The sequence below is a fragment of the Aptenodytes forsteri genome, unplaced genomic scaffold (assembly GCF_000699145.1).
Source record: "Aptenodytes forsteri isolate BGI_AS27 unplaced genomic scaffold, ASM69914v1 Scaffold494, whole genome shotgun sequence".
Taxonomy (NCBI): Eukaryota; Metazoa; Chordata; class Aves; order Sphenisciformes; family Spheniscidae; genus Aptenodytes; species Aptenodytes forsteri.
Window position 1 is genome coordinate 801,858 of NW_008794455.1, and position 16,797 is coordinate 818,654.

At 43.3% G+C, this 16,797-nt stretch overlaps 1 protein-coding gene across 4 annotated transcripts in view; it reads right to left on the minus strand.

Annotated features, from left to right (window-relative positions):
- Nucleotides 1-16,797, minus strand: part of EXD3 (exonuclease 3'-5' domain containing 3) — a 234,744-nt gene that overhangs the window by 199,307 nt on the left and 18,640 nt on the right. For all 4 annotated transcript variants that reach the window (XM_009290644.2, XM_009290648.2, XM_009290647.2 and 1 more), the window contains exons 2-4: nucleotides 8,251-8,315; nucleotides 3,913-4,083; nucleotides 2,493-2,660 (exon numbers count right to left, since the gene is read on the minus strand). In XM_009290644.2, coding sequence (XP_009288919.1) covers nucleotides 2,493-2,660; nucleotides 3,913-4,083; nucleotides 8,251-8,315 — 404 coding nt within the window. The remainder of the gene's footprint in view (nucleotides 1-2,492; nucleotides 2,661-3,912; nucleotides 4,084-8,250; nucleotides 8,316-16,797) is intronic.

Below are 16,797 nucleotides of genomic sequence, written 5' to 3' on the forward strand. Positions count from 1 at the left end.
AGCCATCGCCCTTCCCACAAAGACATCCACCCGGCAGCCCGACCAGGCTCCGGCACGGCCCGGGACAGCCCGGGTCGAGGGTGACGTGGAGCCACAGCCCGTGGCTTTGGAGGGCTTCTGAGAAGGGGACAAAGCCTCCACATTTCACCTGAAACTACCTGAGCGGGAATGTTAAACCCTTCTGTCTCTTCATGCCATGCGGGCCGTGAAGAGCAGACCCGGGAGCCCCTTGCACAGCTCCAGAGCGCCCTGCAAGGCCCCACGCTGCCATACTCCTCCAGCAGCTGCAAACTCCATTCAGAAAAGAATGGATAAAAACCCCAAACAGGCCAGACGCCTCAAAAACCCACTTATATGTCCCTGCTTTTTCCTTTAACTCTCACTATATCAGCTTGTTTTTCTGCATCATGGGAGCACTAGTGCCATCCGCTGGCCAGCACTCCCCATCAGGTGCCTCCTCACCACAGCCACTATTTTATGCTGCTAAATCAGAATAAAGTTACCTCCACCTGCGCCATTTTCCACCAGACCGGGTGCCCCCCCCCCAGCCACTATTTTATGCTGCTAATTCAGAATAAAGTTACCTCCACCTGCGCCATTTTCCACCAGACCCACCACCGCCTGTCCACAGCTGACGATTTTCCTGCCGCCCCCACGACGCCTGCACCCTGCCCCGTCAGGCCGCCCTCCCAGCAGCTCACTGCAAAACTCCCGGCTGCTACGATCCACAAACTGGTTCGGCTTTTGACCAGCTCTACTAAAAAACAGGCAGACAGGGAGGGCCAGATGCGCTTCAGAAACAAGTAACCGCCATGGCCATCCCCAGGGATCTGTAGGATCTCGTTTTCTGAAGAGATCTTTCTCCAAAACCTCTGTGAGGGACAGAAGCCTTAACCCACGGGGCAGAGCTGGGGACGTCCATGGTGTACAGCACAGTAGGAAATGCATCAAAACAGGCAAAGGGAATAATGTGCTCTAGAATAAATGCCCGGTGTCTTATTGTAAATACAGCAAGAAAATAAATAATGACAGCAAGGATTTATAAGGATTTCTGTCCTTTCAGGTGACAGACAGAAGAGCCAAAAATCCTACATGTGAATCTGCTTTACTGCCCCATCCGAAGGATGGGGAAGAGCGGGACAAACAGACATGCCACAGCCCACTGCAAGCGCTCAGAGCCCTAGTTCCAGGTTTTTTGGGGTAAGTTGCTGTGACCTTACGTATGATCAGTCCCCAAGGGCAGTAAAAGATTTCCTGTTATTCTTGAAGATAATTCTATTCATCCTTCTGGCAACAAAACAAAACTAGAAGAAAGTTATGGCTGAGGGTAAGCAACAGTTGAGGTTTCCTGTTCTTCACACTGGGAATGACTAGTAAATGAGCTTTTCTGTAGAAGAAAGAACAGAAAAACAATTCCACCAAAAAAAAATTTAGAGCTTTCCAAAACCAGATCTAGAAAGAACTGCATTTCTAATGACAACAATAAATATCTTTGGAGCCATGAACTTAAAAATCACACTTGAATATAGTCAAATACTATGTTTCTGTTAGGATTTTCAATCACTCACGTTCAAAAACTTATTGAGCAAAAGAGTAAGTTTCAAGCAGCTACCTGTGAACTTCTAATCAAATATGAAATATCCTTGTTTCAGTATTCAAAAAAAATCAACAAGAATGGAATTCCATAACCTCACTTGGGAATTCGGCTTTACTGAAGAATAGGATTTTTAAAATGCTATTTGACTTTTGCTAAACAAGATCAAGCTGTTCTACACCATCAAAGTGAACCATCTTCCTTTGAGAAAAACAAAGCTATGTTTTTTGCCTTTAAAAAAAAGAAAAGCATTAACCGTATTGTAGTTTGCTCATGAGAACACTCGCAAGGCTACCAAGACATCACGGTGATGCCAGAGATGCTGCGAGTACTCTAAACCACAGGGTAAAACATATCAAATTCTGGGTTTGGTGAACTCCTGCTAGTGTCAGCCACTCAAACTCAAATACACGAGTATTTGAATATAAGCCTCAATGGTAAAGAGGCTTTGAAACTCCTCAAACTGAGAAGCCTTTGGTTAGGGTAATCACGTGGGAACAGAGGTATTTTCCAACCCCTCCTCGCTGCAAGCAGATTGGAGATAGCACAGCAGGTCTATGACCAACTACTAAACCCCCTTCTTTTCTTGCCAAAGAGAAGGAAAACAAAAAAGAACACAACCATCCCCTTAAATTCTCCAAATTAAACCCTATTAACCTATTACTTTCAAAGGTCAAAAAAGGGGTGGAGGAAGGATTCACTGGCATTCTGTACTCAGCCATTAGAAAAAATGGGGTTGAACACAGCCTGCTCATGTACATGGGAAGACCATGCTAAGCTGTACCATTCACAGTGTGCAGCTGCTGTGATGAAACGGAATTCACATTGAAATGCATCCAAAAAAGGACACAGACATTAACAGAGAACTAGGTAAATTTATTTGAAAGACATGACCCACCTCTTTGTAATCGCCCTTGTGATAAAGATGACTGACATGTTCAAGCAAATAGTTCCGGTCTGCTGTATGGAGCTGGTAAATGCTAATCAGAGGGTCAAGAAGATTAGCTGGGCACTGGGCTAGTATTCTGAGTACACGGGCCTGCAGCTTCTTCAGCTTGATGCCAGACTAAAAAAAAAACAAAAAAAAAATCAAACACAGATTTAGTAAAGATGGCTACAATTCAATGGCAGTTGAAAATGCAGCTTGTTTAAACAGTGGAACAAGCCAATTCCTTGGGAAGGGATTCTCCAATTTCCCCATGGAGTCTGCAAGCAGAAATCAGAACAATATGATACACATTTTTTTCACAGCATCCAATTTAAAAACATTAAATGTTTGCAGGATAATTCTGGAAAAGGCATATGGCCTTGTGCAAAAGTAAAATATGAAACTGGAAAAACGCCCTCTTTTACTAACACAGCTATTTAGAAATTCTCCCCTCTAGTTCCCAGCAGAAAATCTTTGAACCCAGCAACTCTCTTCAAGGGAGATCTCACCTATCCAGCGTAAGAATTCAGTTTTCATTCCCAGGCTTGCTCCTGGGTGCAAGAAGGGCAGGAAAAGCAAAAGCATCGTCAAAAGATGCACAGATACAAGTATTAATCCTTGTGTTCCTACACGATCATTCTCTTATGACCTAGGAATTTCAGTGCCAGTAGCACTTCACTGCACTTTGCAGATACTGTAATGGCAGAGCTCAACACCTAAAAAGAGCCATTTGGAAAAATGGGAAATGAAACAGCACAAATATAAAAGTATCGTGCAGTTCAGAGCCAAAAGCATACAAAAAAGAAAAACTCGGTAGGTCAGGATATATGAAGGCATAAGGAATGGTAAACATTAGGACGTATAATCTGATGACCCATCGTTACAAAGCTAATCATTCAGCTGCTGAAAAGTCATACTGTTACCATTTTCTGCATTCCCGATGATAAAAGCTCCCCACCATATGGCAGGAGTTAAGCAGTTGTACAGTAACTGGCTTCTATTTGCAGAACTGGAAGAATATGCAGTGTAGATTACTGCAATTGGTTTTATCCTGACAGCAAGGATGTGAGTTCCAGTGGGAAAGCCTCCAGCCCGGCAAAGGCTGCAAGATCAACGCTTGATCAAAGTGGTTTGATCTGGAAAGATGGAAATCCCAGCTTGGAAGGGGAAACAGAGCTCTCGCATCACAGCTTCTAATATTATTTCATTTATCAGGCCAGCATATAACAGGTAACAACATCTCAGTACGAATTTCACACCCGTCACACCGTGTTTGTATGAGACTACAGAAAAGATGTTGGACTATGGAATAAAGTGAAACTGGGGACACTTGAGGGACATTAAAACCAACTGCCCTCTCCCGGCTCTCCTTGCTCTCTCTTTTCCTAACCTGTTGAACAGCAGGATGCTCTTCTATCCAAAGCTGCAACTCAGTGGTGATGTAATACCCGAGGGAATGCCCTTTCCCCTTCCAATCACTGCTGCTCTCCAGCATGTCCAGGAGTCCTGCCAATGGGTCCTCCAGTCCTGCAAAGCCCCGCCTGATTTCTTCCTTGAGCTGCTGAGATACAAAACCACATTGTCATGTACAAAAAGATTAGTGAATCCCCCCTTCCCCCAGCTGAACACAAAGCTTTATTTTTTTTAATTTAATCTATTCAGAGAGGTAACTGTTGCTATTCAGCCACCATCCGCGCCTCCAGTGACTTTTCATGTCATTACAGATTCCTTCATGGCTCACTGCACCTCAAACCCAATGGGAAAAGCAGCAATTGTCCACACTAATTATCCCATAAAGACAGAGAAGTTGTTCTGTGGGGCAGACAAAGGGGCTTGGGATTTGGGGGAGGGGGAGAAAAGAAGTGAGCTGGAGAAAGGGGTGTTATTAGGAAGATGGCAATATTGAAGGTAGATAACCGGGCTCAAAAACCTACTCATCTTCTAACAGACCCACAAGTAATAAAGCATATAAACCCCTCCTCCTCGTTCTTGTACCACAGACTTTCATATTTGACCTTACACCCACTTCAGCCACGATGGCATAATGCTCCTTGCCGTAACAGGAATATTTGGGAGTATCAAAATAGTTTGGATTTTACACACAAGATTAAAAACAAACAAACATCAGTGATCAAACTCTGTCAGATTACCATCCTACAAATCTATGCTCCTTTCCTCCAAACCTACCTGAGCAGGGAATTTGCTGTCGACTACCTACTGCCACTGCACGTCAGGCACCACACACCTCCGTGAGTCTAAAGGCCGTAAGGAGGGGCTCGGAACATGGGAAAACTCCACGCCATAAATCTTAGGAATCCCAGGGTGATGTGTTTAGAAATGTGAAGGAATTGGACACTCACTTTGTGAATGTTAATAGGCTACTTACTACCCATCTGGTAGAAGTGATAAATTAGCAGTACTGAGCAATATCTTTATAATGTTTACATTAGAAGTAGTTTCCAAGGAGCTCAGAGGGTTGGCAGGGTGAAGAAGTGGCATCTTTCAGTACCCACACAGGACCTTTCACCGCATGGTACATGTACTGGCGTTGAGCAAGGCAAAAGCAGAGACAGAAAACAAGAAATCACTAAGAGCAGCTGCTGTCTTTCTTTTCTGGCTAAAAAGCAAAATCCAAAAGATGCTCATTCCCGCCTGCAGCCAGCACTTGTAATTTACTGTATATGATGGCCCCAGTCGTAGCTTCCAATGGAAACAACATAAAGTTTGAAGAACGACATGGAAAACAAAAGAAAAACTACAGAAAATTTGCCAATGAATTTGTTCTTTTTTATTCATCGACAATATTTACTGGAAGACAGTTATTTTCCATAGTGTCTTTCATGTCTGGAAAAACCACAAAACCTATCGTTTACGACAGAAACTGTCTCTTTCTCACTAGATTATCAAATGCAGTATGAAAAAGCTGATGACTAACAAAGATGTGACTTTTGATAACAGATTTCTCCCTGTAAGTATTTTTCCCTGTGGCAAGAATTTGCGATGTTAAACATAGGGTTCCAACTTCACTGCGAGATTCAGCAGAAGGAAAAGGCAAGCTCTTATCCAACCACAAATATCCAACACAACAGCCAAAGGAAAACAAAGCAAATCACCAACTAAATTGCACTGTTTATAAATGGCCTCTCTTCTTTTTTCTTTTTTTCCCCCAAAGCCCCACTTCAGCACATTTAGACTGAACAAGAGCTTTCACCACACCGCTCAGCTCCTCCGTGGGCTGGAGTCAGAGCCCAGGCTTTGGCAGGATGGGCTCCAGCAGACACCAGGGCCTGCGAGAGTACAAGGCTGATTTCACATGCAGAGCATCTCCAAACACTGACACAACTGCCAGGAGCACTAACCGTTGATATCTAGACTGAGTCTTGACTTCGAACTAGCTGAACTTTGACAAGCAGGGGAGAAGCCTTCTTCAAAACTTCCTAGCAATCTGAAGACTTCAACTATGGTATGTATAGCTTGAGGGGGAAAAAACCAAAGGAAAAATAAAAGGCATGAGACACCTAAATCAGAGAGGAAAGAGTGCTGTGCTGCCTGGCTCGTCTCTCTGCCAGAGAAGAATTCCTCTCTAACGTGTAATTGCCATTTCCATTTCAATTGATTCCCATGGCAGGGAATGCTCCTTGGGGGATTTCTACAGCCTGACAGATCATGGGAATAGGAAAATTTTGCTGATGCTCAAACTACATACTCCTTCATTCAGTTTTGGTCCCTTATTTCTAGCTACATAGCTCAGGGCAGTCTGCTCATGCTTCTTGGTTATTCCACAACTGTCTTTCCTATGTAGGAAATGACTGCTTCTTATAACCATGTTCCAGAACCGAGGTCACGCCATGGACAGATACCCTCCTTCTGCTGCTCATGGTCACTGATTTGAGACCAATGGGCTGATTCACACTAGTTAATAGACAGTATTGACTTACATTCACACAGAGCAAAAGGCAAAGAAGCTCCCTGCCATTTAAATGTGAATGGAGCAGACTGAGCTGTATTTAAGCCAACTTCCCTCATTTATTTGAACTGGAGAGTGGATGTAAGCAGCAGCATCACACACCTCGAGCTGCACACAGAGGGCAGGGGAGCAGCTGCCCCTGAAAAAAGTCTCTTCACTTGCTGTGGGTGCACCGCATGTCTGAAGGGTGGCGATGCCCTCAGCACGGATTAGCCCATCTCAGTGATAGCGTGACGAGCACGTGTCAGAAACCATTGGGGACATTCGTGTTGTGCTCCCCACCTTAGAGGCAGCTGCTGCTATTCCACCGCCTGCTCCCACCACAGCCCTCCTCATCTCTCTAAAAAGGTTTTCCTCGTGGTTCAGAAACGCATCCTCCAGGTTCAGAAACACACTTCTGCCCGTGCCCGCAGCCACGCGGCGCTGGCTGAAGGGTGGGCCTGAGGGGGACAGACCTGCCCCACCGGGGAGCTGCAGCCTGCACGCTCTGCAAAACCACGCGTCTCACTGGGATGACCGTTCCAGAAACAAACTGAGTAAGCGGAGCTGCAAGTGTGACTCATGGGGATCCTCAAGCTTTTCCACCCTCAGCAGGAAAGCTGCGGTGCTCTCTGCCCAAGGACACGTCGATGGGAGGCTTTGTCTTTTTCAGAGTATTTTTCTTCACAATCCACACACATCCCAGGGTACACAGTACAGAGATTTTGATGATTACTCTTTCCTACTGTTGTTTTGTGGGATTAACTGCCCTCAAGACTTAACAAATAATATTTTTTTTCCTCCAACTCTAACAAAACTTGATAGAAAGCTCAAGGCTTCAGAGTTGCTGAGCTCAAGTCTATGTCGGTGACTGACCATTTGGAAAGGCACCTCTCACACTGTGTTTCCAGTTGTTTAATTATTCCGGCTGGGAACCACAGACTATCAGTAATGGAAAGTCTAAGTGCAGCAGACGAGGACAATGACTAAACACTCCAGACACCTAGGATGGAGCACGTACACCAAGGTATTCAGCCACACCAGCCATTTCACATAGGACACATTCCACGTGGCTATGTGGTGAGCTACAGGTTTTTGGGTCTTTTAGAAAAAAACATCTCGGCTATGAACCTGCCTGAACAACGCAGAGTTAAACATGGGAAACTCACCACTAAGCTGATGCATCTAGTGTTTTTGTTAGTTTTCAAGCTCCCGAATTTAGATGAAATATATTTTACTCCCTATGAGAAATCTCCACACCCATGGGGTGCTGTATAAAAATATAGCATTAATTTTCGACAGGCAGTGCAAATTGCATTCACCACTCTAAAAGGCAAAACCAAACCAAATCAGAAAAAACAGTAAAAAATACTTTGACTATGAAGGTTTTGATATCATTCCACTTGGCAAAGAGCACTTTTCTACTGACTTCAACCCTCGTTTTTTCAGCTACTAGAAGTATTCTTCTCCCTCCCCCAAAAGATCCTCCATTTAATGGACAAAAAAAGTGTTTAAAAGAAAACAAAAGCAACTTTGATTTTTTTCCCCTCTGTAACTCAGCCCTGTAAACTTCAGCTCTTTTATATGAGCCCCTGAGCTGCTTCACATCACACAGAGCTACCTTTTCTTTTCACTTCGTGCTGCAAATGCATAGGCTCTTCCCCTGTGTGCTGGAACTGAAAGCAATCATGAAGAATTGCAGGTCTGACCTAAGCGTTCTGCGTCTGGACATGCTCTGCATGCAGTTATTAACTGCAGCGTGGAGGGGACGCTCAGCCTTACCTTCTTCATCTCTTTCTTTGTCCAGAGAAGCTGAAGGGTTTTCAGCAATAGGAGTGGGTCTTGGCCTGGAGGAGGGGGAAGAGAGAGAGAGGGAGAGAGAGAAAAGGGGGGAGAAAAACAAAACAAAACAGATTTATTGGCTCTGTACAGGCAGCCTAGACACACTGGTGCATTGTTTCACCGAAGAGAAATCAGCTACTCCATGCCACTGTGTTTGAAACCACCAACCTTCCAACTGTCAGTCAGGATTAAAGTGCTAAAATCCCTCACTCTGAAATCCTAAGAAAATAACAGACATCATCCATGCACGGCTTTAACTAAACACCCACACGGGCTCAAATACTGAAAAGCTGTATTGGTGCATTTACAACTAAATCATGCTGCTGCTGCTACGCATCAAATACATCCCCACCGGTCCCCCCACCACTCCCCCTTTTTATATTAAAACAAAATGGTCCCAGAAGAGTAAGCATCTTGCACAGGTTGGAAAGGATTACCAACACACTAATTTTTAATGAAATGGCTCTAAAGTGTTAACCTCATCACAACCTGTGGATGGAAGACGCGAGTGGGTGAATTTATGGGAGGATCAGCCTCTATTAGCTTGGCAAGCGCGGGGCAGCCTTTGTGTGCTGGAGAGCCGAGCCTGCCCGCGCCGGGCCAGCCACGCGGGGCTGGAAGCAGGCTGGGCTCTGACGTGTTTCGGGCAAGATGGTGTTTGAGGAAGAGGAAAGATGAAATGCTGCTGTGATTTGTGGCAAGGCTAAAAAAAAGAGTGATCAATTATTTCAAAAGAAGGTTATTTGGAATTTTTCTCTTTTACTATTCACCCAGTTATTTGAGAACTTGCATTCAGTTGTTATTTTGTATCTATTATCATTCATCATAGAAGGATTATTCCTCATACCATTATTCATCATACCAGTATTTCTGAACCAAATGTTTAGGAATATTTAACTTTAAAAGCAGTAACATTTTTGATATCTGGTTCTATTTAATTCACAGTCATTTATTTACAAAACCATGACTCAAAATATTCTGAATGAAAATCTTCTACTGCATCAACAGCTTAAATGTGAAGAACCAATTTAAAAATCTGAATGAGTTCTACAAAAACACTCCTCATTTATTTAGTGCACTGCCTCTTATGTTTTCTTAAAGTCAAAAGAAAAATGTTAAACTGAAAAAGAAACATCCTTTCAATCAGCTTCTGCGTTCTACAGTTCCTAAATAGCTCATTTCCAAATGCTAGATTTCTTGCATAGTATCCCATCTCACTTCATATTTCAGGTCACAAAAAGCTACTTGAACTGTGAAAAGCTCCACCTCATCCAACTAAACTCCGAAGCACTGCATTTATAAAATATTTTACGTAGCAAGCTGATTACTGGTCAAGCCAAGAGAATGATAGTATTCCCGTCATCCACTAACCTCTGGAAAACACCAGCCAAATTAAAAATGCCACATTTACAATTCATAAGATAATATTTTCTCTCATCTCTGGTTGTTCTGAAATCTTGAACTCTCCAAACACTGGCTGTTCTCAGCTGCTGCTTCTCCTTTGGAAAAATAAAAGTCTCTTTTTACAAAAAACCAGAAGAAGATCCAGATCCCTGGTCCCCACAAAATTAGCAACTAACAGTCAAATTCAGCCCATGTGTGTGTGCATGCACATATACACGCTCTCCTCTTGGCCTGACTCCCAAAGAAATTTATATACACAGAGGAAAAAAAATTAGAATGCAACCTAGTGTGTAACCAAATACACTGTAAATCTGAACTGTAATTAATGCAGTGAACAAGCCGGAATGACACAGGAAATGAGAGCAGTTAGGAAAGCAGTGTTTCACTTCAGATACAGCCAATAATTCAACTTGTTAAAAAGCTTTCTAAACCTCAATCAACAAAACAAGCCCTTTTCTTACGTGACTTTTTCCTACCTTACCTCCCTGTAACTGAAATCCGATCTTACTGTTTTTTCAATACATAGATGCATGAAAATGGTCTCTCCAGTCAATTTTAAACGACTCAGCATGCTGCCAGCATGCCACTGTGCAAGCATGGGTAAGTAGGAAGCAACCTTCCCCCTCCCCAAACCCTGGAAGTGAACGCACCCATAATGTAGTTATTTCTATGAAACGTCTCGGGACGCTGCCGAGCCCCGGCGTTGGGCAGCCGGGCCAGCCAGGCAGCGGTGGAGGCCAGTGCCAAACCACTGGGGCAGGAGAATGTCAACCACGGGGAGGGCAACCACCCATCTTCTGGCATGACCTGACCAAAAGGTTTTGCTCTCCATTCAGTCTGTGCGTAAGAAAGAGGAAAATCCCACTCAATTCTCCAGAACGGGGATTGAACAAGGACAGAAAACACTGACAAATTAACTGCGGTATGCTAGTGTCAGAACAGTGCTGTTTCCTTCCTTACCTCGTAAAGCCTTGGAAGTACCTAAGGATGAAATGTAGTCAGAGGCTAAACATGACAAAATAACTGACGAGCAGATACTCCTAGAACCAAACATAAACGAGAGCACAAAGCAACATTATGCTTTTGCCTAGTCCCACCAGAGTGGAAAGCCACTGCAGTTCATGCTGGACCTTGAGCTATTGTATCTAGCTACCCTCCAGCTAGGACAGAAGATGTAAATGTGAAGGTCCACATCATTTTGGCTACTGAAAGAAATGAAGAATTCCTCTATTCTTCCTTCTGCAGGGCCTCTGGTGGACTGGTCTTCTCTTGGTTCTCCTGGCACCCCTAAAGAGTGAGAATGACTGTCTTTGGCATGGATAAAGAAGCAATAATAGTACCGTTATGTTCCCATTGAATATCAGATAGGATCCTGCTCATCCACATCCGAGAAGGAACCAGAGAAGCAGCAGGAAACTAATGCCAGGATATCCAAGGAAAAAGGACAGGACCTTACAAGGAGTTTCACAAGCCTTCCAGAACAAATCTGGAGAGCAGACGACTGCCCAACACAAAAGGGAGAGAGGAAGAAATAAAGGGAAGGAAGAACAAAGCAAAGTGACTGAACCACAAATGCATCTGGGCTCAACTCAGAGGACAAGAACAGGAAAATTCTGGAGCGGCCTCCAGCCACAGTAGTAGGAGCAAGAAGCAGCAATTACTAAGATACACGTATTAAAACAGTGACAGAACAGTGCCTGCAAAAGCAAGGATAGGTCACAGAGGCCAGAAAAATGCCTTCATATGTCACACCAAGAACACCCAGAATCTCCACTTCTAAAGAAAAGTTAAATTCTGCAGAGACTCTTACATACTGAAGAGGTATCCAGCTATTAGCAAGGGTCATTCAATGAGCAAAACAAACAAAACAAGGATGAGGCCATATAAAACAGTGTGGCAAGTAGGAGAGCATCAGCTTTCCCTGCTCCCAGCTGTGAGCAGCCAAGGATGGCCAGGTCTACCATGCTCCCAAACTGGAGAGGCTGAGACGTGCCCCAGGCAGCTGATCCCATTCAGTTCCTAGACCAAGCTCGAAGAGCAAGTGCTCAGTCTGACACTGATCCTTCACAGCTCAAAAAAAGGGGGTTGCAGACCATAAAATATCTGTCAAAGCCCCACCAAAGCAAGGTTATAGCACTTTGGTGGAGATCTCAAAAAGACACACCTGCACCCACTCCATCAAGACACAAAACCTCCATTTCTTCACCTGACAGTTTCTCCAAATAGCATGTTCCTGTTTTAAGAGTATTGACATTAATATATTTCCTTTCAATTTTTTTCATTCTGAAAATAAATTTCCTCTGCCCTGAATCTGGTACCAAAATTGGAGGAGATGGTAAATGAAATCTTTTCCAGTTCTCAATATCTGTGGTTAAATTTCAAAACCATATAAACCACAAGGCTTATATTTTTGAGTTAGGAAAGCGCCTTTGAGGAAAGCCATAAACTACTTTCTGTTCATTCTCTCTTTTTCCTTTGTGCATACATCACTCAAAACCTGCTGTGATCACAACAAAAGCAGTGCCTGCGGGCTGGTGAGGTAAAGCAGTGGTTTTGCTATTGCGTCCTTGCAAAATTCTGCTGCGTTATTGACCGGTTCTGCTGAAACGCCCTGGCAAGAGAAACCCACTTTCTGACTGAGGCTCCTTGTGTGTCTCGCATGGGGAAAGTGAGACACCCAACCCCAGAGGAGGAATTTACCAATGAAAAAATCTCTCAACACTTTTTCTTTGTGGCAAAAGCCATTAAATGCCCCATGGCCCGAGATCTGGAAGAATTACAGTCAAATAATTAAAAGATAGAGAATGCAAAAAAAAAAAAAAAAAAATCTCCAAAAAAAAAGGAGGCTAATGTGACTGAAATGTAGGATCACATCCACCAAGCGGTCAATTACAGCTGAAATTCATAGACAGAAAAGGTCAAGAACAAAATGCTAATGGTTAAGTCTTCTTTGGGCAGACAGCTTATACTTCTGCCTTGCAAATTAACAGGATTTTAATGAATGTATAACAAATCCAACCCACCCAGTAAACCACCAGTGAATTTTTACTATTATCTACTGTTCTGTGTGCCTTCTGCTCCAATAAATCCCCAAAATCTGTCCTCTGTGAAAACTCCTGTTAATCTCAACAGCCTTTGAGATATTTTTCTGAAAGGAAAATAAAGATTCTAGACACACCAATGTCACCATAAGTGCAGCTAGCCCATTTGCACTTAAAAACTAAAATATATGCACTTAAAAACTTAAATATATAAATGTATAGGCAATGCATAAAGTGGGGGTGGGTGGGGGAGCAGAGTTACTCAGCCAGCTCCTGTTTCAGCAGCATGGTGGGTACACCCAATACTGTGTAATTTAAATTACATCTGAAAACCAACAAATAGTATGCTATGTGGATTAAGAATTAATCAAAGTCACTATCAAAACCTACTTTGTCTCAAGTTTTTTCAGAAAAGTGTCTGTAGTTCACACCAAGTATGTTGTAATTTCACAGAAGAGAAGGCTGATAGGGAACAGAAATAATACCACTTTGATGATGCAAAAAACGAACGGATACATTTTCTAGTGACAGATTTTGAATCTCTAAGAACAAGCTGATATAATTAAAAAGCTACAAAATTATTCCATAGAAACTCACAGATTTTTACACCTTCTAGGTTTTCTTGCTGTGCTTACTTTTAATGAGCACATGTAACACAAATAAACCTTCTAATCTTGCTTAAGTATTTCTGAGCTTGAGAAAATGATTCCATATGGAATTTCTCCTAACAATGTGAAATGACATTTAAAAGATACAAAAACAATTTTAGAACATACAAGTATTATGCAATACGCATTGTAAAATTCTGGGTTGTAAATTAAAAAAAAGAGGAAGTAGATACAATAAAGAAACAAAAAGTGAAGTGCTATATTATTTTAAAATAAGTAGAATGACTTCAGAAAAAGCATGATACGTGAATATGTGGGTATTGGCTGGCGGGGCATGGCAGTGCCGTTCTCCTTTTGCTTTGTAGGAGGCTTTTTCAGTAATTTGTTCTTACTTGGATTTACCCCAGGGTCTGGGGAGAGATACCTAACATGCTGCATAACCATGGAGCGGGTAAAGATGTCATACATACTAGAATTAACAGTCACCAATCAAAACAGATATGATATAGATTAATAACTTTTTAAAAAAAGCTAGGATTATGCTATTGCAACAGTGTTTGGTCCTGCCACAACATCCCTCGTGCTGAAGACCTGCCTTCAAGAGATGCTTAACACTGACAGCAATGCGAGCGGGAGACGAGACCTCCGACAAACCTAGGAACGAAAGGGGGAAATCTCTTTGAAAACAGAAATTCAGAGGACGAGAGACCACCCACTGCCCCAGAGCATCCCTACGAAGCATGCTCCCCAGAGCTGGGCACTTTGGGCAACTTCTTGCTTATTCCTGTTTCTTTCAGAATAACTGTCATGTTTCCATCGTAGGTGTATCCAGTTAAAACATAACCTGGCAGCAAAGTTAATGTAACTCTCTTCCTTGGTCTCAGAGGGAGGGAAGAGTGAAGGTTAATTAGTGCATCAGAAGCTGCAAAAGACAGAGGCGGGACGTGTTTTTTTCAGCCGGTCAGAACTTGAGAGATGCAGTATCCTGAGAAGTGGGTTTGTTGGTATTGCTGCTCCATCCCCCTTGCACCAATCCATTCTCCATTTCTTATTGAGAACACGTGTTCTAAATGACATTTAATGGCATTGCTGTAATTTGCCTGTATTTTTCCAAACAGTGCCAAGGATCGTATTTCCTACTTCACCCACAATGAAATGCAACCTCTGCTTGCTTTGCGTCCACACTGATACAGGAGTACAGCTGAGACAGCCACCGTTTTCTGCAAATCCAAGGTCAGTTTTTCCCTGTTCTCATTCCGTTCACTTTCTGAATATAAAAGTCATAAAGGGTCTTGCTTAATAGACATGGCACTGTACCAAGTAAGTTATAACTGGGAGTGAAGTGGTAAATAAAAACGTAGTTTTCCCCATAAAGAATCAAAAACCAAACAACTTAGCGAGCAGCCAAGAAGGCAGAGCTCCAAACTACCAAGAAACCATGGTAAGACAACCAGTACCAATGCAAGGGCTTTAGCAACCCTTGGGCAACCACCGTGTTTGCCCTGTATTCTCCCCACACCTCCATGCCCCAAAACACACGTCGCTTCAAGTGAGGTCTGGGTCCTAAGCCATGGCTGGGGGCCGGCTCGGACTCGTCACACGTGAGTGAATGTCTGTGGATGCTGCTGGAGCACCTGGGACCCAATGCCCACAGTTGTCCCCAAATTAGCACTTAACAAATGTACTCTCAGGGACAGGGAAGTGAGCGTGGACCTGTGCAGGCAGTGCACCCTGCGCATCAATTATCCAACGAGTGTCCACGTCATCTTCTGATCAGACCTGCAAGTTCACCTGAACCGAGGGGGTCTATGGCTCTTGGATACCTTGTCATTACCAGTTAAATTGTCTACAGTTGTCTTAAGGGAGATTGATTTTTTTCAGAAATATTACTCCCATTCCAGTAACGTCATGACCAGGATGAACTTCCAATGCATCCTTCTCCACCCCTGTACGTTACTTTTAAATATAAACTAGCATCATCTTGGGGATGGGGAGGATTTTCACTCACAAGAGTGTCCACTCCTATTTCAGATGCATCTGCAGCAAGGAGGTCAAAGGCTCTTTAATACTTTCTCAAGGCAGAGTCTGTGTCTTAGGAAAAACAGATCTTTCCAGGAATGATAACCGTTCACTTCCAAGAACACTATGACTAAGGAGTAACCACTTGGTGATCCATCCTGATCTCCACCAACTGCAGTGATGAGACTCCCACTAAGAATAAAAGCACCCCAGAGCTGTTCACTCCCAGGGAAATGTCTCCTGCACCAGTGTCTGCAGACAGGCAGAGGAATGCTGCCTGTAAGAGCCTGATCAATTTAAATGTTAATTACATCCCACCACTGAATCCTCCAGTGCAAAATCTACAAGAGGATCAGATGTCACAAAACTATTTCATTTCAGAAGCAATAAATTGCTCTGCTTTAGCACAATTTCTAGGGCTCCAAAATTCACTCACCATGCCCAGCTACCATTCCTTAACTGCGTCTCCCACAAAAGACAAATATGCTTTTTAAACGTATAACTATGTGGGTTTAGCTGAATTCGAACAACAAGGAAATGAAGCAACAAGACAGAGAGGGTCCTTCTTTATAAGGTATGTCTGGCTCACTCCAGCCTTTGGCTCGGTTTCCAATTTTAGCTACAGCTTTCTAATCGACAGAGCTTTGAACTCCACCACACAGAACGCTTCAGATCTCAGAAGGGAAGTAACCACATGCAGCTACCACAGTCTTAAAAACGCCATACACCACACACCTCCCCTATAATTTTAACATTAAAGATTTAGCCTTTTGGGAGGTCTGTGAGTCTAGGTTCACCAAAGGAAAAGCATTCATTACTTGTTCCTCCAGTTCTTCATTCACACATTCGGATTCACCTTCTGCACTAATACAGCCAGTGGAATATCTGCATCAGACGGGAGGGGAAGGAAAAGGAGGGAAAAAAACCCAAAACTCAGTAAGTTCCTCACTTGTAATTGCCTGATTATGAACATCAGCTCATGTTCAGTAGCCAGAATCCTCATTTAACATGAATGGCTCCTTATTTCTCCATATGTCGACCAGCTGTGACTGTTGTGATACATTTCTTCCAGCCCTGTGATGCCCTTACATGACAGTCATCTACTCCCGCTTGCCAGAGGAGAGGAGATCTGTAGGCCACAGCTGGGCTGCCCCTGCAGTCTCTCTACAGCAGATGAAGTACCCCACGGCTGGAATCGTTACTGAAATAGAGGTGTTCACATCACCCAATGCACTGCCACGATGTGGTCCAGACAGTAATTCGAACTGCAGAACCAGTTTATGTTTTGGTTCATAGGCCAGACAAAAAAGTCAGGTCAACCCAAAACAATTCCCTCTACCCCAGTTCTCCCCCTGTATCAAAAGCAGGGGGGAAAGCTTCATTTCAATTCAAATGAGACAGTTATTTCAAAAGCA